The sequence below is a fragment of the Cololabis saira genome, chromosome 13, assembly GCF_033807715.1.
Source record: "Cololabis saira isolate AMF1-May2022 chromosome 13, fColSai1.1, whole genome shotgun sequence".
Lineage (NCBI taxonomy): Eukaryota > Metazoa > Chordata > Actinopteri > Beloniformes > Belonidae > Cololabis > Cololabis saira.
Genome location: NC_084599.1, coordinates 11,364,295 through 11,390,087, shown reverse-complemented (window position 1 = coordinate 11,390,087; position 25,793 = coordinate 11,364,295). Strand labels below are relative to the sequence as shown.

The window sequence follows — 25,793 nt, the reverse complement described above, 5'->3', positions numbered from 1 at the left end:
ATTCAGTCACAGAAGACCAAGTTTATAATGTAATAGTTTCTTCAGTGAAGGTTGATCCAGGATTTATTGCAACAAGAATATCATGGGTCTGTCCTTGTGAATCCTATTATTCAGACCTGTTGCAAACAATATATATATATATATAAACTATATAAATAAAAAAATTGGGGCAGACAGGTTTTTAAGAACCAATTTTAATTAATTCAACACGTCAATAACAGGTATTAGAATACGATCATTTCAAATTTTACAGTTTCATCCTCGACAGGCATCCTCAGATCTGAGCATTTGGTACAGGACATAAATCTCCACCTCAGCCAATCTTCCTTATTCTCAGTGGCATCAGCGTCAAGTGCTGCTGCCCTCAACATTGTTTTTAATGTCCATGAGCCTATAAGAACAACCAGAGGCAATTCAAGGCTTAATAAAATATTATTTAAACTTTATTGTCTTTATGAACAACAAACATAAAAAAGAAACAAAACATGTACATCATGGATTGTAAGCCTCTGTCCATGCTACCTTATGCATTATTATAAGAAGAGAAGCCATAAAAGTAAAAGAAGAAGAAAAAAAAAAACAGACTAGTCCCTCAGCTCTCTTTAGCTCCCACAGCTACCTCTAAATGTATCTGGCTTAGTTTCCACAGCAGCAACCTGCATCACCTCATCTTAAACCATGAGGCAATGGGAAGTTTCTGAAATCCAATCAAACAATGACCTTGTATATTATAACAAATGGTTTTTCTTTAGATTTATTGTGTCAATGCACTTTATTCAAACCCTCATTTTCAGGGATAGGTCATCAAGTGCTTTCAGTTTTGTGTGGATTTTTAAGCTGTCAAAAAGTAGCAAAATTGAAGACGAGATTTCCCTAAGTCTACTCTTTCCAGTCCCCAACTCTTTCAGTTGCAACAGTGAGTTCCCAGATCAGTGTTAATATTTATTTTCTATGTGCATTTAAGTTAGGCTAATGAAAACCAGAATCTGTTCTCAAACTACATGAGAGATGATGGTAGGAAGAACATCATGCAGAATTCCTTTGAATAACTATCCACAAGCTGTTTCACGGTGGAGCAGGACAATCAATCTCCTCTTTTCAGGCTGTCTAATTCTTGAATAATACTACATGTGGGTCTTTAAATGAGCGGTTTTAAAGTTGTGGATGGATGTGCAAACAGCTCTGGCAACATGTTTTATTTTATAAGCAAATCTCAAGTCTGCACATGTAGCCCAAGTATGTTCATTTGAGAAGCAGCTCTCCCATCCTTAAAATAATGCAGGTGCAGAGGAATTAGTTGCTAGACTACGTACAGCACGTTGCATTTAAAGTCAGGATCTATTCCACTAAATAGATATGACCTTATCTACATAGAAAGAAGGCTCAGTGGGGTGGGATGCCGGACAAATCAGCCCTGCTTGTTCTAAATCAGACCATTTGCAATCTAATCAAGGATTTTAAATTTATCAGGGTTTCACTTAACTGACACTTTATTATGTTTCATTGTGTCAGATGTGTTGAACCTACCGCAGCAACGTACCCTGGATGGTGCTCTGACCCAGCTCGGATTCAGTGGAAAAGAGAAGCAGCATTCACTGACAGGAGAGTCGTGAGCCTCGATCAATGACATGCCATCACCACAAATCCCAGCAGCAAAGGTGCCCTGATTTCTGCAACCAGCAGCTACAGAGCTGCAGCCAAATGTTAATCAATTAGCACAAACAATCGTTAGGAAGATGTTAAGCAATCAAATAAATATAGTTCTTTTCAAGCAGGACACAATGCCGGACACCTTCTCAGACTGCACGTTCACCTTCTGACCAGCTCAACTGGCCTTTGGGGGAGAAGGAAAAAAAGAAAAGAAAAAAAAAAGGCACCTCAACCACTACCCGTTACAGAATTTTCAAAAAACACAACTGCTTCAGCTCAGGAGCCGCATAGTAAATTTCATAAGTTATGTTAATGTAAAATTCTAAATTATCATGCCTGACAAATGTTTGATAGGTGGAGTAATGATTTACAGCGTGGCACATTTCCTCTGCTTCATTTTGCATCATTTATAAACTACAGTAAATCTGGTGATCCACAAACTAACATCTTCACCCAACAGGAAAAAAAATGCAGGAAAACAATTTCCAGTGTAATAGTGGCCTCAGAAAGACTTGTTAATTCTTCTGTCCTCCACTTTCCTACTCCCTGGTCAGTCTAAGTTTTTATGGCTGAGGTAGGTTATAGTTATCCAGGGACAAAATAAAAGTAGGAAATCATCACACACTGACTATTGTGTTTTGCCTTTTCAAAATTAAGAGAATAATTTCTTGGCGGAAGAAAGAACAAAATACAAAAAATAGTGAACAAAGAACAAAACAGGAGAAGCGGAAACTTCCACACTCTCTGCATTGTTCTCCCCCAAATTATTTCTGTCTTCTCATTTATTGTTTTTCACCTTCAACCAAAAACTGAGGAGCTTCCATTTTTAACTTGCCTGTTCATCACCAATGTGGCAAAATCAGATGCAAACATTAAACGCCCGAGGCTAAAAGAGCCTACAATTCCAAGTCTATACAAAGAGAGATGGTGAGAGGGAATAGTCTGGAAAGAGAGGAACAAGGTGGTTGATGGTGGTGACGGTAGTGGGGTGCTCAATTCAGCCTTTAACAGTGGCGGGACAGGACACATGTGTACTGCTAGTTGATAATTGGCCAACAGGGCTGCTTCCAGCGATGTACAGCACAAAGAGGAATCCTCATCTTTCTTGACCGCAGATTTACTGACAGGAAATGTTTCTGGATTTAAACCAGATTTGATGTTTGGGCATAAGGGAGGGTTGTTGCATCTAGTGGATTTTCGTGCTCCTGTCCTCATGTTTTAAGCCCCCTATCCCTCTGTGTCTTTGCCAGTCTATGAGGGGACACAGGAGCAGGGTCAGTATGCAGTGACCAGGTCTTTGTCGTAGTTGTATCGGCCCCTCTTGGGGGCAGGACTGTCAGCACTGTCCTCAGTGTCCTCGCTGTCTCCTCCAGCCCCACCCCCTTCCTCCTCAGAGGAGGAGTCCAGAGTCAGATCTACTACTACACCTCCTCCTGGGGCGCCTGCAGGTCCTCCCGTGACTCCAGCTGTGCCCACAGAACTGCTTCCAGATTTGCCCGTCAGGCTGGTGCTGCTGTGAGCCGGTGAATGCCCGTTTGCTTCAGGAATGCCTGCACACACACACACATACGCACACACCTTTATTAAATGCTTATCAGAAAGCTTAACGCAGGTCAAGCACTGGGCAACGTAAAATAAATAGTGTCCAGGCATTTAGAACAAGATGGCTTCGACACTTACATATATCGACATCAGGGTACTCTGGTGTGTTGCTGCGTTCTCGTTCTCGGTCCTTCTCCTTCTCATCTCTGATGGGTCGCCAAGACCCGTCTGTTAAGTACTCGATCTCCTCAATTTCTTCACTCGTCTCTTTCAGAATCTCAGAACACAGCCTGAAATACAGAGCATGAGTTAGATGCACCTCACAAAAAAAACAAACATCTTTTTTAATAAAAAAATGCTCTAAGGTCATAAACAGGATCCTAGCAGAGGCCTCCATGAGCTCAATTTCTATACCTTTGTCCATCGTGCTTCCTGCAGTTTCGGTATTTTTAGACTATGTAATCATTGGCATTAACGTTTAATAACACCTAATCAACATAGTGTCAGTTAATTCCATACAAAACAATACAAACATCATCCGTTTACGGATACAGTAAACAGAGAATTTTCCACTATTTTATGCCAAGTAATGCAAATCCCTACCCTCAGAAAGTTATTGACGGGGCCCCGTTAGTCAATATAAATAGGATAGGGGACACTGTAGATCTGCACGTTAAATGCGAGGTACCGTATTAACATTCACTGCTGTTATATTAAAATACTTAAGTAATCTGAAAAGTAATTTGTTTTGCATATGAAATGTGGTAAGCATTTGAATTCCCACAATTAATGGTTCTTTGTCACAGTATGAAGAATAAATGGTATATGGTCAAAATACAAGAGAGCCTGTAGGTGCAGAAATAATACAGAACTGACACTGTTTTTTAAAACAAAAACACAACAGGTCGCATCAAGAAGTCTTGAGGCATTTTATGCAGTTCAAATAATAAAGAGTAACCTGGCCTTGACACATTATACAAAGATAGTGGCCACGGTAGGACAAGCTGGAGCACGGCTCCTTACCCATCAATTGTGAGAAGCTCAAATGGAGCTGGCTTGTCACAGACAGGGCAAGTCCACGTGGGCTTCTTCTCGTTCATTTGCAGGAAGAAGACTGCGTCGAAACATTGAAGATGGGCGCAGGTTAAAACTCGGCATGGTACACCAAGACGCATCTTTACCAGCTGGGATATGAGAAAAGAAGAGGATATTGAGTGTTAAACGACATGGATTTTTTGAGATGGCCAGTGTTTCCCACAGAGTATACTTGTGTAGGTGCAGTGAGCGGTGTGGGGGTGTATTTATATGCATTTAGCTACATTACATAAGAAACAGAAGAATTCATTACGTCTCCTCTCTCGCCAACATTTGGGTTCTTTTCGGTTGCAGTACTGCTCAGTGTTTGTTATTCACAAGACACTGCGGCCAACTTTGTTGCAACATCTACGGGGTAAAATTGGCTGCCACTATATTTGTGTATATCTATATACACACACACACAAACTTTAATTTTTTACTCATTATCCGAAATGCAGCAGTGTCCTATTGTACATTTCTGTGCCTGTATTGGGGATGGATAGCTTGACACGGCTGTGTTCTTTGTAGGGAACCTTGGGAATATGATGTTTAAATGTTATGAAACGTATTAAAGGGTGTTGAGGAGAAGAAAAAAAAGGGGGTGGGGGGCTATTTAGATGGAAACACTATAAACTTAGAATTGTTCCTTCTGTGCATGTTAATGTACAACCACAGCCCAATGCAGTAAATGTGTGTAACATGAGCGGGAGTGTACAGGGACTGAAGAGAGGTAATACATGCAGCCCTGTGCTAAAATAAGTAGGGCTGTGACAGATTGCGCATGAACCTTGGTCTGCACAGATCACTCCACGAGTTGCAGTCGATGTGATGTGCCGTGGATTTTGTGAGTATCGACTAAAAAAAAAGAGGGTTTTCTTTCTTTCTTATAAATGGAAAATGGAGAGCAAAAAAATATTGGACTCTGCCTTATTTATTTATTTTGTTGCTCTGAAAAACTATTATCTGTGGCCCGAAAACCATGGTATGATCTGAAATGTGAGGTATATGATCCATTACATTTGAAAGTCTAAAATGAACAGCAGTAACTTTATTAATAACATTGTGTGGGAAATAATGCTGGCACAACTAAACATGTCAGATGTGTTTTTGTAAATGTACTCACTGGACAGATTAAAGAAACTCTGAGGCCTGTGGTTGCAATTTCACTCTCTGGATCAAAACGAAGTTTGTCTTGGACTGTAGGTAAAATGTAGGAAAACATGACACCTCGATTAGATAATAAGTGGCAAGACTACAACATGCACATCCAGTTTTCCAAAAACAGTGTTCAGACTATTATACCTGAAGTATCAATGTTTTACTTACTGCGTTCACAACAACGTTCTGCACTCTCAACAGAGCAGAGCTTAAGCTGGTTGAAGAGGTCTGATGCAGTGAAGACCCTCACTAAATACACAGCCACAGAGTAACGCTGAAAACAGGGATTTACAGGTTGTGAGCTTTTGAATATACACACACACACGCACACACACACACACACACACACACACACACACACACACACACACACACACACACACACACACACACACACACACACACACACACACACACACACACACACACACACACACACACACACACACACACACACACACACACACACACACACACACACACACACACACACACACACACACACACACACACACACACACACACAGGCACATACAAAAATGTTTACCCCAAATCAGAAAGAGTTGCAACCGTATGAAAAATATGAGGTAAGAAATTAATCTAACCTATTCATTTTGAAGATATGATTCATTTTATACTGATGGGATATTCAAAAGAAAAATTAAGCTTTAAACTGCTTCTTTAATCCACTGTAACTGTGTTTTCAATGACTATTGCTTCCATCATTTGAGTTTCATACATTTTCTTGTGCATTTTCTCCTGATGCTTTCTTTTGACTTGTAAAGCCCCCTTTTACAACCTTCCTTCATTAAAAACATTTTTTTTGAACTAGCTCAAAAATTCTAGAAATTGCTGACTGAAGAACCAACCAATTATGTGATGACCAAGGTTTAATTTGTTTCTTGTATAGGTTTTACATCAGCTTGCGTCCATCATTTCAACTGCCAGCGCTCTTGTTGTGGTCATGCTTTCTGTCAACAGGTACGGCACCGTGTAAAGGTTGGAAAGCACCATATTTAAATGTATATTGATTTTCATATTTCAGTTAGTAGGTGACAATTTCCAGTTTGGCTTTAAGAGGCAGACACACTCTACTTTTAAGTTTAGATTTAACAATCTGCTTTTTTTTTAAATTAATTATATAGTTAGGGCCATCTCGGATAACTGCAGTTGTTTTAGAAGTGTAATTGACAATGTTTCCAGAAGTAAAAAGGGCGGCAGAGCCTCCAGTTATCAGGCTCCTCTCTTGTGGAACCTGCTCCCAGTTATTGTTCTGGACACAGAGACCCTTGAGACTTAAAACTTTATTGTAAGGTAAAGCTTACAGTTAGGGCTGGTTTAGATCCCCTGTAAAATCCCTTTAGTTACACTGCTGTAGGTCTAGACTACCCGGTGTCATTATTTGTTATACTTAATATTCATTATTAACTGTATGGTGGTCTTTCTTTCCTGTCGTCTCAAACCTCAACCAGTCGGGGCAGATGGCTGCCCTCCCTGAGTCTGGGTCTGTTGCAGGTGTTTTGTATCTGTTAATAGACCCCTTTTCAGCCTACGTCATGTAACGTTGCGCCTGCATCTTGGCAACAGAAGTGGTGTTGTTCTCCAGCAGTTGTGACTGAAAGACGAGGTAGCAACTGGTTAACGGGCATTTAACTAACTTTTCCCAGCATGAACATGTTTGGTTGTTGCGTATACGGTTGTATGAATTGCTATTCCACCTGCGGACTAAAGTTTTAAAGTATTCCAACAGGATCGCAACCATTTCAGCACAACAGGCGGCATCTGTGGCTGCCAGCGATTAAACCTGTGGACTGGAATGAGGACATAATCAAAAAAGCTTGCGTCTGCAGCGCCAGCTTTATATCAGGTAAGGTTATCTATCTACTTTTTGATTTTATGGGAAAGCCTTATTTACATTAGTGATTGTCTGTATGATTTAGAATAATAAATGCAGCTAAGGTTTGATAAGCTGGCGTTAGATTTGGCTGGTGCAGTTTGTGTTTTATTTTTGCAGGCGAGGCGTCATTGGACTCTAGTAGTCCTGGTTTTGTGTCATTGGTGTTTATGTACACAAAACAAAGCCAGTAGGGGGGAGGATTTCTCATCAGAGACGAGCTTGCAGCCTACGATGCATTCCTTCGTATCCCTCCCTTCAGAAAAGGGCAGAAGCAGCTTCTTGAACAGGAAGTGGAGACATCTAGAAAACTTAAAGCGATTTTACATTTGTAAAACATATATTTAGGCCCACTGTTCTCTGCATGTTGTAAACGGTAAATAATAATTTTAGGTTGCAATCTATCTGTATGGATACATATATAGCATTACAAAATCTCTGATCTCAAAACTGAGTCCATCTACTTTCTTCAGCTAATCCGGGAAGCTCAACGTTCCACCACAAACCTGAGATCTACAAGATTCAGCATATGATTCTGACCTTGCCAAAGTTTCCCCAGGTTATGGTGACTCTGTTGGTGATGTTGGTCAGATGCAACCATGGAGTGATGTTTACAGGGCGACAAGGACGACGAGGTTCAACTCCAGGTTTATTTGAGGGGTAATATCCCTGCAAAATAAAAAAAAATAAAAACACAAGAGTGAAGCGATGAGTCAAAAAGTCCAAAACATCAAGCTCATCCAACAAATATAAAACAAACATGGATTTAACAATGATATCCATCATTGGACATCGCTGTGGGAAAGTACAGAACTCATACCAAAATCATCCTAAATTCATTTAACACGCTAAACTATCATGTGTCAAGATTTGTGTATTGACTATCAAGATTCTTTCAAATATTGTTGAAGGAATTTAAATGTTTTTTTTTTTGTCCCATTCTTCTATGGATGACTGAATGTAGATGACTTGAGGCTCCATAATGACCTGCTGTTTATCCCATTTTCATGTCAAACAGAAAACCCTGGCCAGGGTTTGAAGTCTATTCATCGGTTCAGCATATATTCTGGCATTTCAGTGTGAAGCCAACAGGGCTTTAAATAAGGCACACCTCATTCTTACTGCAGGAATCCGGTTCTGTGAGAAGCTTCCAGCATTGCTAGGATTAATTAGTGAGGGCTCCTGACTACAGATGGATATCAACACAGTATTATGTGCAAATTCCATGTGCACAAAAGTTGTGGTTAGGGAGAGAATAGGAATGTCACGTCTGCGGTGCAGACGCAAACAAAAAAGAACATTTATGACAGCTTATCGTTTTTAATTACAAATATATTAGTGAAATTACAAAGGGGTACTTGTGTAGTACCCCTTTGTAAATTACAAAGGGGTACTTGTGTAGCGCAATTGTAAAATAATGTAATACTCTTCCTGGATTATGTCTAGAGTATTTGTGAGTATTTGTAGCCATTATCAAATTGCAACTGTTGATTATTTACACTGAGATTTATCACAACAGTCTTAATTTGTTTAGTGTCTATAAAACTGAAATCCCTGTCTCTCAAGGACTTTTTAAAAAGGCAATTCCATTATTTCGCTCAGAGTCAGATTCAATTTGTGGTTACATGGTTGGGCTATGCTGGAGCTAACACTTTGTGACAGTTTAGACGTGTTGCCTGTTTTTACATGTTAAGTAATTGTAAAGAAAGCAGTTCTCATAACATACATACCTAAAAAAAATTGTTGGCCATCATACTGATTTAATGGCAACATACCCTTCATCACAGGTTCAGTGTGCAGCCAATGTGTCACAGACTTTAAACCTATAATACTACCTTATGACACCTTTTCTCCAATTTTCAGATGAGTCACCATTTTTGCAAGTGTATTTTACTATTTTTAAGTTTGTTTTGGGTTTAGGAGGTGGACACCATGTTTATTTTTAAACTTACTCTTAAACTTATTTCAGGTACAGAAGATGCATTAATCTCCCTACTTTAGTCATTACAAAGAGCTTTGTCATTGTATTTCTTTTGCACATTTCCTGCATGCGCACCCATTAACATACACATTTATTGTAAAGTAGGCAAAAGCTGTTTGCGAACCAATGTTGAAATCATCCAATATCTCATACAATTAGCAGCTGATTTCTCCATTTCTCATTGCAAACATTCAGAAGTGCCTGAGAACAGTCGCCGTCATGGAGCCGCTGTACATTTATATAATTTTGATAAAGCAATTAAGTCATTTCTGAAACTGATTTGTGCACAATACGAATAAAAGCTAAACGACTTGGAATGCCTGGCAGTCCTGTCGTATTCCATGTTTGACTGTTAAAGAAAAGTTGTTAATGGACTTATATTCACAAACTCTCACAAGCCAGGATTTATTTTTCCTTAGTTAACATACACATCCATTATGGTGAAGAATCCAGTATCATAACTTGGCTACCATTTCCATACCTCATCACACACTCTTCTTTAATGTTATGTGGAAGAATGGCTGAAGAATAAGGGACTTATCTGGGGTCTGTTTTACTGGATACGGGTCATTTATAGGGTACGACTTGAATACATTCAGAAAAAGGGTCTTGACTGTAGCCAAACACGAGTTAGAGATAGGACCTTAACTGAGTCTACATGTTTTACCAGAAGAGCTTTCAGGGTGCCGTTTGACTGCAAACAGAAACATAAAACCATGTTCCAAGTTATATATAAAAGGGAATCAACTCACCGGCACATGACAGTAGGACTGGTTGACTTTGACAGCAATATTTGGAGGATACTGGTCCTCCTGAACGCCAATGGAATCCGTGTAACAGATTCTGCAAAGAGTTAAGAGGAAGTCAGAACAAAGCACCATATGAATGAGCTTGGGATTTTTCAAATATTCCACATAAATGAGATAGTAATAACTGGTAAAAGTATTATACTACGTATCTGTACACAATAAAGCTACTACTCATTTATTTAATCATAGAGCAAATCTTAGAGAAAGCACAGCCAAACACAGGACAAGAATCTTCCAGAAAACAGGGTTGTGAAACAACTTAGAACTTACCTAAGAACCACTTGGATTGAACGGATTCCTGGACGAATCTCACTGTGAAATAAAATGAATAAATCAAATACAATAAAAATAAGCCATATTTTTAAGTCAAAATAAAAGTGATGAAGTGCAAATCTCAGAGATGATTTTCAATTTTAATTACCTTGCATTTCTGATCTGATCTGCTTGAGCCGGTGTTAATTCAAAGATGCACTGACTGTCCTGCAGTTTCTCACTGTTCTGTGCAACTTTAAAAAAAAAAAAAGGCAGACAAAAACCCATAAGAAAAGCACAAAGAAATGACATGTAATAATAAGGTTACCATAATTACAAAGACCCAACCATTAGTCTGCACTCACTTAGTTCTGTTGGTGGCAGCAGTGTCTCTAGAGTTTGGTAGAAGGGCAGTGGGACCAGCTTCACCTCTGCAGCAGGTGTAGGAGGCGGTTTGGAGATGCCGTTGAGGTAGTCTGCGCCCTGAGAGGTGGCGGAGGGGGAGGGGCTGAGGGACGAGTATGAAACTGGAACACCCTCAGGGCGCCGCGCTGCCAGCCATCCAGATGTTTTGGGGAATCGCGACTCGTAGAGCTGCCTGACGTTCTTCAGCAGTTCAGGGCTGTACTCTGTCTGCACCAGCCTCAGCGCACGGCCGACCAGGTCCTGCTTCAGACCACTTTTGCTGCGACCCATCGAGGCCAGCAGCGTCTGTAGGTCTGAGACCCGGAAACTTTTGACCATGTTCTAGAAAAAAAGAAAGAAAGTTTAGATCTTTTTTTTTTTTTTTTTTTTTAAAGAACACAAACACAAAACGTTATGCTTGATGTTCTAATCTAAAAACAAATACAAATATTTTTTACTCATTAATTGTTAACATGATTAGCACGTAAGAATTATGGGGCAAATTCACAGTTTCTTTCATTTTCCACAATTGATAGGATCCACAGGTTGAATTTCTTACTTGTGAAGTGATTTAAAGGCCTATATGTTGAGGTACTCTAGCTTCTTTGTTTTAAATTGTCGTAAATTCACCCTTAAACTGCTTCTGGTCTGACTGTAGCTGAGGGAGCCTCTGCTTAACAACAAAAAGGCAATTTTTTTAAACATAATTTTAAATATAGTCGGGCAGTAAGCAGTAAACCGATATTCAAACATTTGTTCGAATATGATATGGAAAATTCATTTTCAAACTAAAATGACCCCCCCTTGAATAGGGCTATGCAATTGATTAAATTGCATAGATTATATTTTGCAACATAATCCATCTTTGAATTACATACACACTTCAGGCATAGACTTTATTGGGCCATAGAAGAATGATTCCTGTGTACTTTTTGTGCATAACAAAAGTTATTTGAGAAATAAGGTAATTCAAGTGTTTCTGGCCCATAATGCAGGATTGTGGATTTTTTTTTTTTCCAAGAAGCTCTATCAGCACTGGCTTTCATGGCATTGATCACGGTTAGTTAGTTAGTCTCAAATCTTACTTTGTAATTTAAGTTTACCATACCAAATTCAATATATTTCAAAAGTCTGGATAATGTTTTAAATGATTGTGATTTCAATATTTACAAAATAATTAGGACTTTTTTTTCTTCCATAATCAATCAGTCGTATGTTGAAAATATAATGTTTGCAGTTCATTAGACACTTTGTTGTTTGTTTGATCCAGCAGGAGCCATTCTCCAAGTTTCCCATGCCCCACAAGCAGAGTGGCTTTCCAACCGATGCTGTTGAATCTGAAATATATACTTTTATATGTAGTTGCAATTGACTACTGGACAATAACAGAGCAGACAATTACGACTCCATGTAAAAGAAGAAGTATTTTGGACTCAACAACATAGATGGGAAGTTACGGAAAAGGTAATGCCTTTTGTCAACTTTGTAAAAAGCCTTGTCTTACGGTTCCAAAACAACAAATACTCAGGCTCACCTGGTGAAATAACACCCTAATGAGGCAGAAAAAACTTGGGCAAGTCAGTCAAGCGGAAGAGCATTAAGTATACAATCTAATATAGCTAAATATCACGTGCAGCATTTAGAACAGGGGTAGGGAACCCTGGTCCTAGAGAGCCATAGTTTGGATGTCTCCTTGCATCAACACACCTGATTCTAATTAATGATTGTCAGTTTCTCATTCAGGTCTCCACAGGTGTGTTAATGACACAGTCCTTTGTATCAGGGTGTAAAGAAGCAGGGAAACATCTAAAACATGCAGGACTGCGGCTCTCTAGGACCAGGGTTCCCTACCCCTGATTTAGAAGCCTAAAACATTAAAATAAAATCGGCATCACTGATGAAACAGCAAAGATTTACATGCAACAACAGGTCCTATTGGAGTTACTCTGATTAAGGCTTTCAGGATTTCAAAAAGCCATTATACATATTTCTAAGTCACACCACATCATCTGTTCATTGACGAAAACTGTATGATACCACATTTGAAAAAGCTCTTCCTTGAAGAGAGGAGGACAGTAGAAAGAGATATTTGTGGCCTAAGGCAATCCCCAGAAGGGATGAAGATGGGAAACTGAGAGACCAGGCCAGGCATTACCAATATCTTTGTGGTAATCACTTAATCACAGTCAAGTCCAAAATTCAATTGGCTGTGATGCTAAAAGTCAAAGTAGTCAAATGTGATGTATCATTGAAAGGACAGTGTCTGCAATACATAAATTAGAGATTCAATTAGGTTAATATAGATGTTGGGATACAACACCTCTGGCCACTTGGTGGGATCCTTCATCCACATTTACAGAGGCAGTCTGAACAGACATTAAAACATTAAAATTAAACATTTATTGTCATGTCTCTGACATGAGCTTTACAGCAAACTCTCAGGTCCATACTCACAACACAAGACACAGTAATAAACTTCATCCCCCTTTTTGTCGCACTACACACAGCCAGTTTTCTTTTGCTTATAGAGGCTCCTTAATCTGGAATTCCTATCAGTTCATTGTTGAATCATGCACTTCCATCAAAATGTTTAAGACTTAAATATATTCTGTTAAATCAAGACTCTTAAACGTTTATTTTACAGTATGTTAGATGTGGATTATACGATGGAGTATTAGGGCCAAACTAAGACAAAAAAAAGGAAATTACGAGAATAAAGTCGTAAAATTACGAGAATAAAGTCATATTTTGAGAATAAAGTCATAATATTATATATATTATAAATATAACTTCACAAAATGCTCAATATTCCTCATTTTTACACAGGGAGAAGAGTTCTCATAAATTATATTCTCATAATATTACGACTTTATTCTCGTAATGTTACGACTTTATTCTCGTAATGTTACGACTTTATTCTCGTAATGTTACGACTTTATTCTCGCAATGTTACGACTTTATTCTCGCAATGTTACGACTTTATTCTCGTAATGTTACGACTTCTCGTAATATTAAGACTTCATTCTCGTAATATTACGACTTTAATCTCATAATATAACGACTTTATTCTCATAATACGACTTTATTCTATTACGACTTTATTCTATTACGACTTTATTCTCGTAATTTTACGACTTTATTCTCATTATATTATGACTTTATTCTCGTAATTTCCAATTTTTTTGTCTTAGTTTGGCCCTAATACTCTTATTACCCTACATACTCTCATGTTTTTGTTTTTTGTGTTCCCTGCTCATGTTTGCTTTCTTATTGTCTGTTGTTATAGCTTCTTGTTTATTTTGTGAATACCAGTATTATTGTTATTGTTGATTTATTTGTCAATTCTTTTATTTCCTTGGGGAGGTGCTTTTTATAAGCCCGTACAGGGGTTTTTAACCTCTCCCGCACATATTACTTTTGTCTGTTAGTCGTTTTTGTTTTTTCTTTTATGGTGCTAATAAAAAAAGTAAAGTAAAAGCTTTAATTCACGTTTGTTTGTATAGACTCCATTCTAATACTTAAAAAGTAATAGCTAAGCATACACCACGAGACAAAACCCTCGTTCTATGCGTAGGTTTATTTACAAAGCAGCAGCAGCGAGGTTGGAGTGGATGCGAAACACCAACTATTGTTGTTACTGGATGGACCTGATCCTTCTGTTTATTCTGCTAGTATTTAATAAACACCACTGGACGAGGGAGTCCAGATCACATCTGCATAACAAGGTTATTGTCTCCTAACCAAATCCCCACCGTAAAGTCAGTAAATCCTAAATTAATATGAGTTCTGGCCGACTATGAGACAGCTACCTCCCCTCCAGCATGTCGCTGCTCAATCATGACTACTGGACCTTTTGACAGGTGCATGGCTGCACACACACACTGGGAATATATGCACCTGTGTTAATTGTGCGTTAAATATTGAGGATTCTTGTCACGGAGGGAGTCGTGGGGACGGAAAGCCCGGGCTGCTTTGACGGGGGCATCATTCATCCTGCGGAGGCAGCGTGATGCTAGCTAAGGGCTGATTTATGCTCCCGCGTTACACTAACGCAGAGCCTACGGCGTAAGGTACGCGGCGAAGCGCACCGTATACGGCGTAGGCTCTGCGTCGATTTGACGCAGAACCATAAATCATGCTGAACCCTCAGCCCTGCTTCACGTCCCGAGCAGGTTAGCACCACAGGCTAGCTCCCTCCGTGCGTGACTGTTAAGAACAAATACTCTGTACAATACTCATACACAACCCCCCAGTTATCGCCACGGACAACGTGAGTTTCACCCCGCGCTGCCTCGACCCGTCTCTCATCAAGCAAAAGCCGAGCGAGCTCTGCCTACCATCGCTTCCACCAGTTCGGCCGCCATCTTCGTACAGCAGTACCGCGAGAGTCACGGACGACGGCGAGTCTTCCACCAATCAAACGCCGGCAGCATTTTGATGGACGGGCGGCTTCGTCCAATCAGAGCGCGAGTTCCAGCGGCGGCCGACTCATTGCATTCGAAATAGGCGGGACTGTGGGGATTTAAAGTTACAGCGCACCTTTTTCAAAAATACTCAAAGGCAGGTCCTTTTTACAAAATAGGCCTCGACTGCCATCAGTGACGGCCGATGTTAAGGTGTTTTGAAATTTATGACTTATCATGTTTATATAATTGAGATATTTGAAGTCCATGTTTTAAACACTGCTTAAATTCAACGCTGATGTAAAGGATGGAGTGTCCAGTGGATTGGGTCGCATGGTACGTTCAAATCCCATCCGAGAAAAAATACTCCGTTTCGGTTTCTGCGACCAGCTTTCAGAAGTGAAGGTAATGCTTTGTTTGCGGTATGGTCACAATTAAGTTAAAACGACTAATTAAAAAACCCGAACCTGATTCAAAAGTAAAATATCATTCTCCTCCCAAAGTTTACAAGGAAGTTTGGAGAAGTCAAATAATTTGTTCAGTCCAATGAATACATGGATAATAAATTCTCTCTCTCTCTCTACATACGTACATACATTTTACACACACACACACACACACACACACACACACACACACACACACACACACACACACACACACACACACACACACACATATATAGGCATATATATATATATATATATATATATATATATATATATATATATATATATATATATATATATATATATATATATATATATAAATAAGAAACGTTTGGAAGGTGGCATTATTAGTGCTAAATCCGCTAATTAAACAGAAGAGGGCAATATGGAGCATGTTTTCAACTGATCCTGATTTAATTAATCTCCCCTGTTAAACTAACAAAACAAAGCAGATCTATTTAGATAAAGTACTATTGTATACTTAAAATGAAAACTGCAGTGTAAATGAGGTGGGCCATTTATATCTTATTTAGAGGGTATTCACACTTCTACAACTACATAATGACTTATTCAGTATAGACTGCTTCTACAAAATTGCTGTTAAAATTAGATATTTATTTGTCTGAGAACACAGACAATTGAAATATGGAATAGGGCATTTTGGATTTAAACAAACACTTCATTTACACAAGTATGATACAGATGTATTTAAGTACTGTCCAAAGCAAATATATAATATGTGATTGTCTATTCTGTGGCTTGGATAGGTGAATAAATCAGAATTACAGTTAGTGAGACTATGAACAGCTCTGCCTCACGTAAAGCCGCAGATTGCTGCAGACAAGATCATCTAGGAATCCTGTATTCTGTTGTGCACAGAAACTCTTCACTCACGATATGGTTATCAGGCTTATTGGCATGACATACTAAATGTCTCTGAGTAAAACGCAATTCTTCCTACTCCTATTTCTATTCCTCCTGATGCCAATGCAAGTGCAGCTATTGGACACTTTTATATTAGATCATCACCAAACACCAGAGGACTTATGCTGAGCCTGTTCACCTGATAGTTGGGGATTTCAACCACGCTGATCTGAAAGTGCTTCTCAAGTTTTTCCAGTTCTGTAACCAGTCGCTCAAATATGCTGGCCAAGGTTAGCAGTGTCAACACATTCAAAATAAAGAAATCAGAGGAAAAGTCCATGCTGAAGGCATAAATCCAAGGAAAGAATCCAATTGAGTGGCTGGTTGTATGATGAAAAATTGTGCAGACCAGTTGGTGGGGTTTTTACCAAAATTTTTTACATTTCCCTTTCCCAGACCACCCTCCCACCCTGCCTGAAGTCTTCTATCACTGTTCCACTTCCTAAAACAGTTATTTTTAGGCTAAAAATGCTAAAATCTAGCAGTCTGAATGATTACGACCCAGTAGCACTTATACCATAGAAATAAAGTGCCAAGGTCTCTGGATTCATATTATTTTGCAAACAGGACCAACAAATCCACAGAGGATGCTCTTACTACAGCTTTCCATGCTGCTTTGTTTAACCTGAAGCAGTGGAGGAGTTAGATATGGCTGCTCCTTGTGGATTTTAGTTCAGCTTTTAATACAATATTGCCCCACAGACAGGTGTCAAAGCTGACAGACCTGGGTCTCCCTACATCCATCTGCACCTGGATCCCGGACTTCTTGTTGGGTCATTCAGAGGTTTAAAGTAGAGCACCAACACTGAGGAGGCAATAAAGAAGGCACAGCATGGGTGTCAAATGTGCGGCCCGTGGGCCGCATGCGGCCCGAGAGAGGTTTTCATGAGGCCCGCGAAAAGTTTCCAACGCGAAAAAACGAAATGTTAATTCACTAAAAAGGAAGGCATAAATAATTGCCATGAATCACAGCATATCCGATAATATATTTCTTCTACAAATCCATCGTTATTCCACTAAAAGAGCAGTTTTCTATTTTCTTTTTTAGTTTTCTAGAATGCATTTGCCGATTTTATTTCTTTGTAGACGGTCGTTTATTTTTATTAACTGACTACTATTATATATTTTCGCAGGAAAAATATCACTGCTAAAAAAGATGATAGAAGATATTTATTTGGAGAATTTCAGTTTTGAATACGAGGATAGTGACAAAGTAAAACAGTTAAAAAAGAAGTGCTGACTTTTTCGGCACACTGGCGTAAATATCCGCGCCAATTTTTAAAAATAAATACACTTAATTGTACTGGAATAATCTCTAAATACCAAAGAAACACTCTCGGATGTAATAAGAAAGATTTTGCTTTTAATTAAATTTCCTATAAAAAAGCGAAATATAAAAAAAACATACTTGTTTCTGTTTATCTTTGTAAAATGATATTAAAGGAATCTTACATAATTTGAAAACAAACGAGAAATTTCAAGAAAAAATCCTGAAGAAATATATTTTACATAATTAGAGTGTCAACAAAGTGCATATTTCCTTTAAAATTAACTAAACTGATATTGGATTAGATAAGGATAGTAAAAAAAAAAAGAATTAGAGAAAAAACTTTCCGCACCGTTTTTGTTATTTTGAGCGTGAGGCCCACGAGAAAAAAATTTGTCAAATCTGGCCCGCCAAGCAAAATGAGTTTGACACCCCTGGCATAGACTATACAACCTGTCCCAGAAGCTGCTTGTGCTGTTCTGCCACTGCTGCATAATTTGAAAATGTGTTCACATACTCTGTGTGGGCGTGGTATGTCAGCTGCACACTAGTAGAGAAGAAGGTGCTCCAAAGTGTTATCAACACAGCTCAGAAAATAATTGGTTGCTTTATGTTAACCACTGTATCAACAAAACAAAGAATAACCCCAGAGACCCAACACCCAGGACACTGTCTGTTTGAGCTGTTGCCCTCGGACAGAAGATACAGAACAATTAGAGCAACGACAAATTTAATTACATGAATATAACAAAAATCTATCTATCTATCTATCTATCTATCTATCTATCTATCTATCTATCTATCTATCTATCTATCTATCTATCTATCTATCTATCTATCTATCTATCTATCTATCTATCTATCTATCTATCTATCTATCTATCTATCTATCTATCTATCTATCTATCTATCTATCTATCTATCTATCTATCTATCTATCTATCTCACAGAACCTGACTTCATTTTATCACTTAACCTCAGTAAATTTACTGATTCAATGAATATCATTTAAAGACAATATCAACAACTTATGTTCAGCACTTAAACTTAAGCACGTTTGCAATATTGAAGATAGATTCCCAGAACAGTACATCATCACAAAAAGGACACTGAAGTGTGTCCTTTATTGTTTAGAAAGACTATGATCAAATAAATAAATGGTGGATTTTTGTACCACAAAGTTCTTGAATTAAGTCTATTAGTGTCACTGATGTAAAAAACACACAAAAAAAAAACGTTTAACTGAAAGTGGAAATCAAGCCAATTAAATTGATGGAGGGGTTTCACAACCGTTTTTCAAGTCATGGGAGATAGCAAGCCACAAACAAACAACCAAAAAAAAACAACCAAATGCTTATCTGTGAATAATTCTCTGGGCTGCATCTTGGTCAAAACAACTTTAACAGGATAACTCTGGCATCTAAAAAGTCTTTGATTCTACAGCATCCTTCTTTTGCACACCATGTCTTCCTAAATCTTGAGTGTTTAATCTCTCGTAATTACAAAGATTTGCGTAGGTTAATAAAAATAATCCGTCTCAATTGAGACCCCCTACCCGGACCTCCCCTGTGCCTCCTTCGCCCCTTTCTGTGAGGGATAAATTCAAAGTCATATAAATAGGCACCCTCACAACTGTGGGGCACAGTTCTTTGATTCAGAAGCAAATAACTGTCGGACACCTAGAAAGAGGCTTTTATTAGCAAGCCTTTCAGATATATAAAGTTTCCATTATTTTAATTTAATATATTTATTTTGATAAAGTGGCTGTAGTCAGTCCAGCCGACTGACGTCATTTCCACAAGTTGCATTTGTGTCAAGCGTGAGTGCATCAAGGTTAACAACAGTTGAGAGGCTCATCTATATCTGGGATCTTGTCAACAGTAATACTTCGTCGACAGAATCAGGCAAGACCGAGGCATTTCATTTATGAAGGGTTTTATGTTTAAAGGAAAAATAGCCATGCTGTGAAACTCAGACTCACAACTCTAAGAAGGCTTTTGGAAGTTTATTTGTCCTTTATGACCTGAGTCCGATTCAAGAGTCAAAGGGGAAACAAACTCTGCCATGAGCGCAAAATATCTTGACTCAGAAATGACGACGGAGAACAGAAGCAGGCACAATGGAAGCAGAGAAAGGCTGGGACTGAGCTTCACCATTGACTATCTTTTGTTCGATAGAGGAGGTAGTAAAGAAGAAGCTACAGGAAGTCGTGCGACAGAGCGGACGGAGAACAACAGCCTAAATCATCAGAATCCTAAACTCGAACAGGTGGAGATCCACAAGGAGACACGATGCACGCGTCTCAAACATTCAGTGGCAGAGAGTGGAAAAATCGACGCCAGTGACGAAGAGGGGGATGAAGAGCAACATGAGGAGGGGGAGGAGGAAGTGACCACCACCACAATATCTACAAGCAGCAGTCCAGAAAAATGTGCAGACAAACCCAACCAGTCGTACATCGCACTTATCTCCAAGGCAATCCTGGAGTCTGAGGAAAAGAAACTGCTGCTATGTGACATCTACCAGTGGATCATGGACCACTACCCCTACTTCAAGATCAAGGTAGGTTCATGTCTATCAGTCCTTGTGTGTTATTGTGTTTATAGGGCAGAAGGAAATACATATATATGGAACTATAAAACAAAAGCTGTAGATGTGATGGATGACAGGAGGTGATTTTGCTTCGATACATGTAGCTAAATAGATGGAGAACGGCCGTTTGCACAGGAGTACTCTGAAATGAACCGTGCTTACCTGTTCTAGTTGACACAAATACAGTTAAGGCAGTCATGGAAAAGGAAAGAACTAAACTCAATAGTGCAGCATTGGATTTCCAAGAAATAAGCAGCCATTTTCTCCGGTGAAGCGACCTAGTTGGCACAGGTAATCTGCTTGCCTAAGTGTTGAGGCAATTAGGTGCTTACGGGGACAGAAGATGATCTTCTTGTTGGCAAATTCACAAATAAAGTAATCCTGTTGCTAGGTTGCAAACTACCTCTGCCTTCACCAGGTGCTACCACAGATTGGCTGTAGCCAAGTGGATTAGTGTTGATGTGCTAAAAAGGTAACTTGAGGTGTCATGTGTTTCAAAGATCATATACACTCTTGACAAACAAGGGAGCACAAAGCCAACTAGATGACGGCTCGACATCCTGAAGTGAATCATTGATACCAAACATATGTTCAAAGGTTATTTTTTGTTAAGAACAACCCATATTTGACTTCTGTTTTCTTTCAGACTTTTCCCTTAACCTAATTTAGTTTACCTTTTTGTTCCAACAGGATAAAAACTGGAGGAACAGCGTCCGTCACAACTTGTCCCTCAATGATTGCTTCATAAAAGCCGGCCGAAGCGACAATGGAAAAGGCCACTTCTGGGCAATTCACCCAGCAAACTATCAAGACTTTTCAAAAGGGGACTACCACTGTCGGAGGGCGCGGCGGAGGGTACGCAAAGTGGCCGGACAGCTCCGACTTTCCTCCCTGACCTCACCATACCACCCTGCCGCCACCATCGCCCACCCCCACAGAACAACATACTGGTGCTGTCCTCAGACCCCAGCACTGCCTCTGTCCTGTGTGACACCCAGACTCTACTGGCCTTGGTCCAGCGTTCAGCCACAAGTGGGTCTCTACATGGGCCTAAATGGCTCTGTACCCTGAAAGTGTGTATGCATGAAAAATGCTGTACTATACAGTTTGGCCCTGGAATACTGCTGGGTAAAGGAGAAATGTCATAGTCTCATTTGTTAATGATTATATCATGATGTCTTGTTGAAACTGAAATTGCCTTGGTTAATACTACAACATATTCTTCATTTTAGAACTTTTAGTGATTACATAAAATGTATGAACCCTTCAAAGCTATTGCACTTCTTTCATTTGTATTCTGAATGGTTTTAGATTGTTTTGTCCATATGTCATTAAATTACATTTTAAACACCACGTGATTTTATCAGCTGCTTTATTTGAAAAAATATATATATATACACACACACACACACACACATATATATGTATATATATATATATATATATATATATATATATATATATATATATATATATATATATATATATATATATAGTTTAGATTTGGGTTAAGGCTTAATATGTAGACATGCAGCTCTGATCATCAAGGTTGGAGTAGTAGCCAGAGGGTAGATTTTGCCAGTGTTAAGTCCCCAGAAGGACAGGAAAACAAAGATGCTGTGTGCATGCGCGTGCTCGACTGTGTACAGATTTTGCTAAAAGTGAGCCCACTAAGAAAATACCACCCAGTGATAGATGCTAATTAGTCAAAGCTGTCGGGATGCAAAATCTTGTGCCTTAAGAGACTAAAATCAGGCTTTTCAAAGCGGACCCCTGAGGAAATGAGGCCAGATAATCTCAGATATTCCAAATAGTTTCAAGAAATAGGAAGCTTATCACACTGTGTAATCTGCAGCCGCTGCTGCAGAAAGACGGGGACCACAGGGGGGCTTGGATGAAGGGAGCGGAGGAAAGGGAAGAAGCCAGGGAGAGAGGGAGGGGAGGTAACACTGTGTTATTGGAGGGATATGGGAGGGCATTTAAGTGAGATGGTGAAATATATCTAATATGTCAAACTTTTATGTTGAGCACATATAAACACAAGCAGAGTCAAAATGAATGCAATCTGGAGACAGAAAACTACGTCAAGATCTAAACTGAATTTCTCTAAATAGAGAAATAGAGCCTATGCTGGCTAAACATCAGCATAAAAATTACATAGTTGAATGCTCACATTAAGAAAAGCATATTTTTTTGGTGTTACAAGTTTCATGAAATTACAGATTTAAATGTGTAATTGAGGTATTATATCACAATGTGTGCACCACATTTGAATAAATCTCAGGAACAAAAATAACAACACTGATTAAAAGCTGATTCAATATTGTTATTTAAATATACCAGCTATTTTATAAATGGTATTTTGGATATATTCCCTTTCACTCCAGATGTAAAATATTGCCATTAACCAGGAATAAATGGTTCTTATTTAAGAAAAAAAAAACAACAACAAAGCTTTGATCAGATGTTAACATACCCATCTGTGAAACAGCTTCAAAATGGTTTAACTCTTCAAACGAGAATGAAATTGGGAGGTTTGATGAAAACAGGTGCCTTCGGACTCGAACAATTCTAAGAAAACAATGTTTGAAGATTTGAAAGAATTACACTTTTTGGAAAGATGTGTTAGTGATACAAAGGAGTGTATCAGTGTATGAGTGACTTGCCTTTTTTTGTTGAAAGGTTGAAACCCACTCAGACACACACTCATAAAGAGATAGCCTTTGACACCTAAACTGCAGCTGCCTCCGAAGCAGCGACACCAGCATTGTTATAAAGATGATTCTAAAATACTTCCACTGAAAAGGATCAAGTCAATCTTTTCTCGTCCAGCTCTCCATCAATAGTGAAATTCCTCTCTGACTTGCAAAGGTTGGCATTTACATTCACAGTGCTGCAGCCTAAGAGGATTAGATCATACATTGACTTTTTGGAAGTTTGTTTGTCTCAGCTCACGTGGACCTCTTATTTGCAAATTATTGAATATTTGAATAAGGCAGTATTTGACATTAAATTAGATTCTGAACGGACAAACAATACGTCAAAGGGATAAGGCATAGAACAGGCAGAGAGCAGGTGTTATTCTCAACATTTAGTTTCTGGCAATGTTCATTAGAACAGTGACAAATCCATCTAATTAATTTTTGCTCAACAAATCTTCCTATTCAATGTCAGAGGCTAATTGGAGACCTAATTTGCTTAATTCCCATGAATAGGCCTCTGCATGAAATCCTCTTCAATTCAACAGCTTTAGGGCTTTAATTTGGTTGCATATGTTTGCTGTACACACGCACACACACACAACCACACACTTGTACACAGACATACAAACACATGCATAGCGGTCAATTCACTCATATATATATATTTTTTGGTTTTGTCAATTAGAGCCCAGTTATTCAAACAACAAAATGATGTATCTGTAACTGGTTAGGAGGGATGTTGTAAAAGTAGAACAGCATTTTCTAAATTTTTGTTTCCTTTGAAAATAATTTAAACATCACAGTTACCCCAAATTATAATTAACCCTCTTTTTAATTTGAATCAGATTGAGGTCACGAGCTGTGTGTCTATGTGTGTGTGTGTGTGTGTGTGTGTGTGTGTGGATTTATATGTGCATGTTATTTTGTTAATCTAATGAGATGGAAGAAGGGGTGCTGGGGGCCGTAGATTAACGGCCAAAGATTTTTTGCTGATTAGCAGAGAGTGACCTAAGAAGATCAGTCCCGCTGAGATGGCAATGGAACATTATGGCTGTGTTTTAACACTCCACACTAACTGCAGCATTCCAAAGCTGATTCCCTTTAACTTATATGTAACTCAGTGATCTGACAATAGACACAACATGCAGCAGAGCACGCAGCCGGGACCTGTATGTGCCAAGCATTTACAAGAGGGGCATATAAGAGGGGACTCTAGTTTCAAGCTTTGAGACTGTTGTGTGAGTGAGATGTGTGAGACAAAAAGTGGTTTGACTCATTACTCACCGTCTCTGCTTTTTGCCTCAGTAACTCATCATAAATTTGATGCATCACATTGGAATCTTTAAAAGTTCAATGTAGGAGATAGGTGGAGAAAGGAGATAGTTAACAAGATGAAATTTAATAAAATTGAAAAAGAAGAGAAAAAAACCCTCATATCTCCATAGGTTTTTTTGTTTTGCTCCTGTCAGTTCAAAAGCTTAGTATAATTTATTTAATGGCGAGGTTCCCTGTTATTAAAAAAAAAAGTATATATAGTTTGACTGAAAAATTTTAAAAAATTGTGGTATTTTTTCTGCATTGTAGGCTATGCAAAAACGCCAAAAAAAAAACAAAAAAAACCCAACAAAAATAAAAAACTAAAAGCGCATGAGAGGAAAACAGTATTTTAAGTATGAGAACACGTTAAAAATAAGTTTATATTCAAATAAACAACTTAAAGTTATTTAGTGACAGTCTTGCATTTAGAATAAAGCAGTGTAGAACCTAATGTACTTTATTTTTCGTGCTGATAGCTCTCGTTAGTCCTGAAGTCTGTGGGCGGCCAATTTGCTGGTCTATTAAAGCATGATTGCATAGAAGTAGTATTTAAGGCCGAAGAAGCGTTACAGCTGAATCAAAAGCAGCCACTTTTTTCTGCTCGTGTCCTACCACGAACAATAGCCCGGCGTTACCTTGTCTTCAAAGGCTCCATAATAGTCAATCGATCAGAATGCGAGGCGCTATTCTGCAGATTACTGTTAACAATAATTTGCCTCCCAGTGCACTGTTGCCATCTTTGAAGCAATGTTTTATTGCCTTTTTTTTTTTTCATCTGCATCTGTCATCCCTGAAGTCCAGTGTTTGATCTCTCCCCACCAGTGTCTGCCTCCCCGGGGTCGCGTTGACCTGTTGATTGGCAGCTGCGATCAGACATATGGTGGGACGAGGCATCGACCCGAGCTCCCCGGAGACAAAAGCAGACTAGAGAGGGCTGTTCCTCCCCCGCCTCCCCCTCTCACCGCGGCCAGGAGCCGAGGAGCGGCCCGGGGACGAGCCGCCGTCCCGCCGCTAGATGGCGCAAGGTGCAAGACAATATTTCCAGGAGCGTTTTCAACTATTCAATGGAAGCGGATGGCAAAGATTTGATCATCATTTCGATAAGTTCCGTTGATTAACCCCTCGTCTTTTTCATATATTACAGTTAAATTATAATGGGTTGCATACTGCACATTACATTATATATCTAGTCAAGGATGGTGCATCTATATCCTTAATGTGCAGAAGTCTGAATCTGAAGTATACTGGCTATTTTTTCCTGGCATGAAAATAATTTACCAATAGATCATTCTTCCCTTGAGGTCTGCATTGACATGGATCCTTAAAATCGAGCTTCAATGCAAACATGTGCATTTCAGATAAAATAGGTCC

At 38.9% G+C, this 25,793-nt stretch overlaps 2 protein-coding genes across 2 annotated transcripts; one reads left to right on the top strand and one right to left on the bottom strand.

Moving 5' to 3' along the window:
* Window positions 1–425: 425 nt before the first annotated feature.
* On the bottom strand, window positions 426–15,141 carry pias4a (protein inhibitor of activated STAT, 4a). Its single transcript, XM_061737683.1, has 11 exons — window positions 15,106–15,141; window positions 10,729–11,110; window positions 10,533–10,617; window positions 10,382–10,423; window positions 10,055–10,145; window positions 7,862–7,990; window positions 5,596–5,701; window positions 5,393–5,466; window positions 4,216–4,376; window positions 3,331–3,482; window positions 426–3,200 (listed from the first exon to the last, which is right to left on the bottom strand). Exons 1-11 carry the CDS (start codon window positions 15,130–15,132, stop codon window positions 2,926–2,928), a joined length of 1,524 nt encoding a protein of 507 aa, XP_061593667.1. The 5' UTR covers window positions 15,133–15,141; the 3' UTR covers window positions 426–2,925.
* A 4,362-nt stretch (window positions 15,142–19,503) lies between these two features.
* Window positions 19,504–21,614, top strand: foxq2 (forkhead box Q2). The gene is made up of 2 exons (XM_061737028.1): window positions 19,504–20,373; window positions 21,094–21,614. Exons 1-2 carry the CDS (start codon window positions 19,876–19,878, stop codon window positions 21,472–21,474), a joined length of 879 nt encoding a protein of 292 aa, XP_061593012.1. The 5' UTR covers window positions 19,504–19,875; the 3' UTR covers window positions 21,475–21,614.
* The last annotated feature ends 4,179 nt before the right edge of the window (window positions 21,615–25,793 follow it).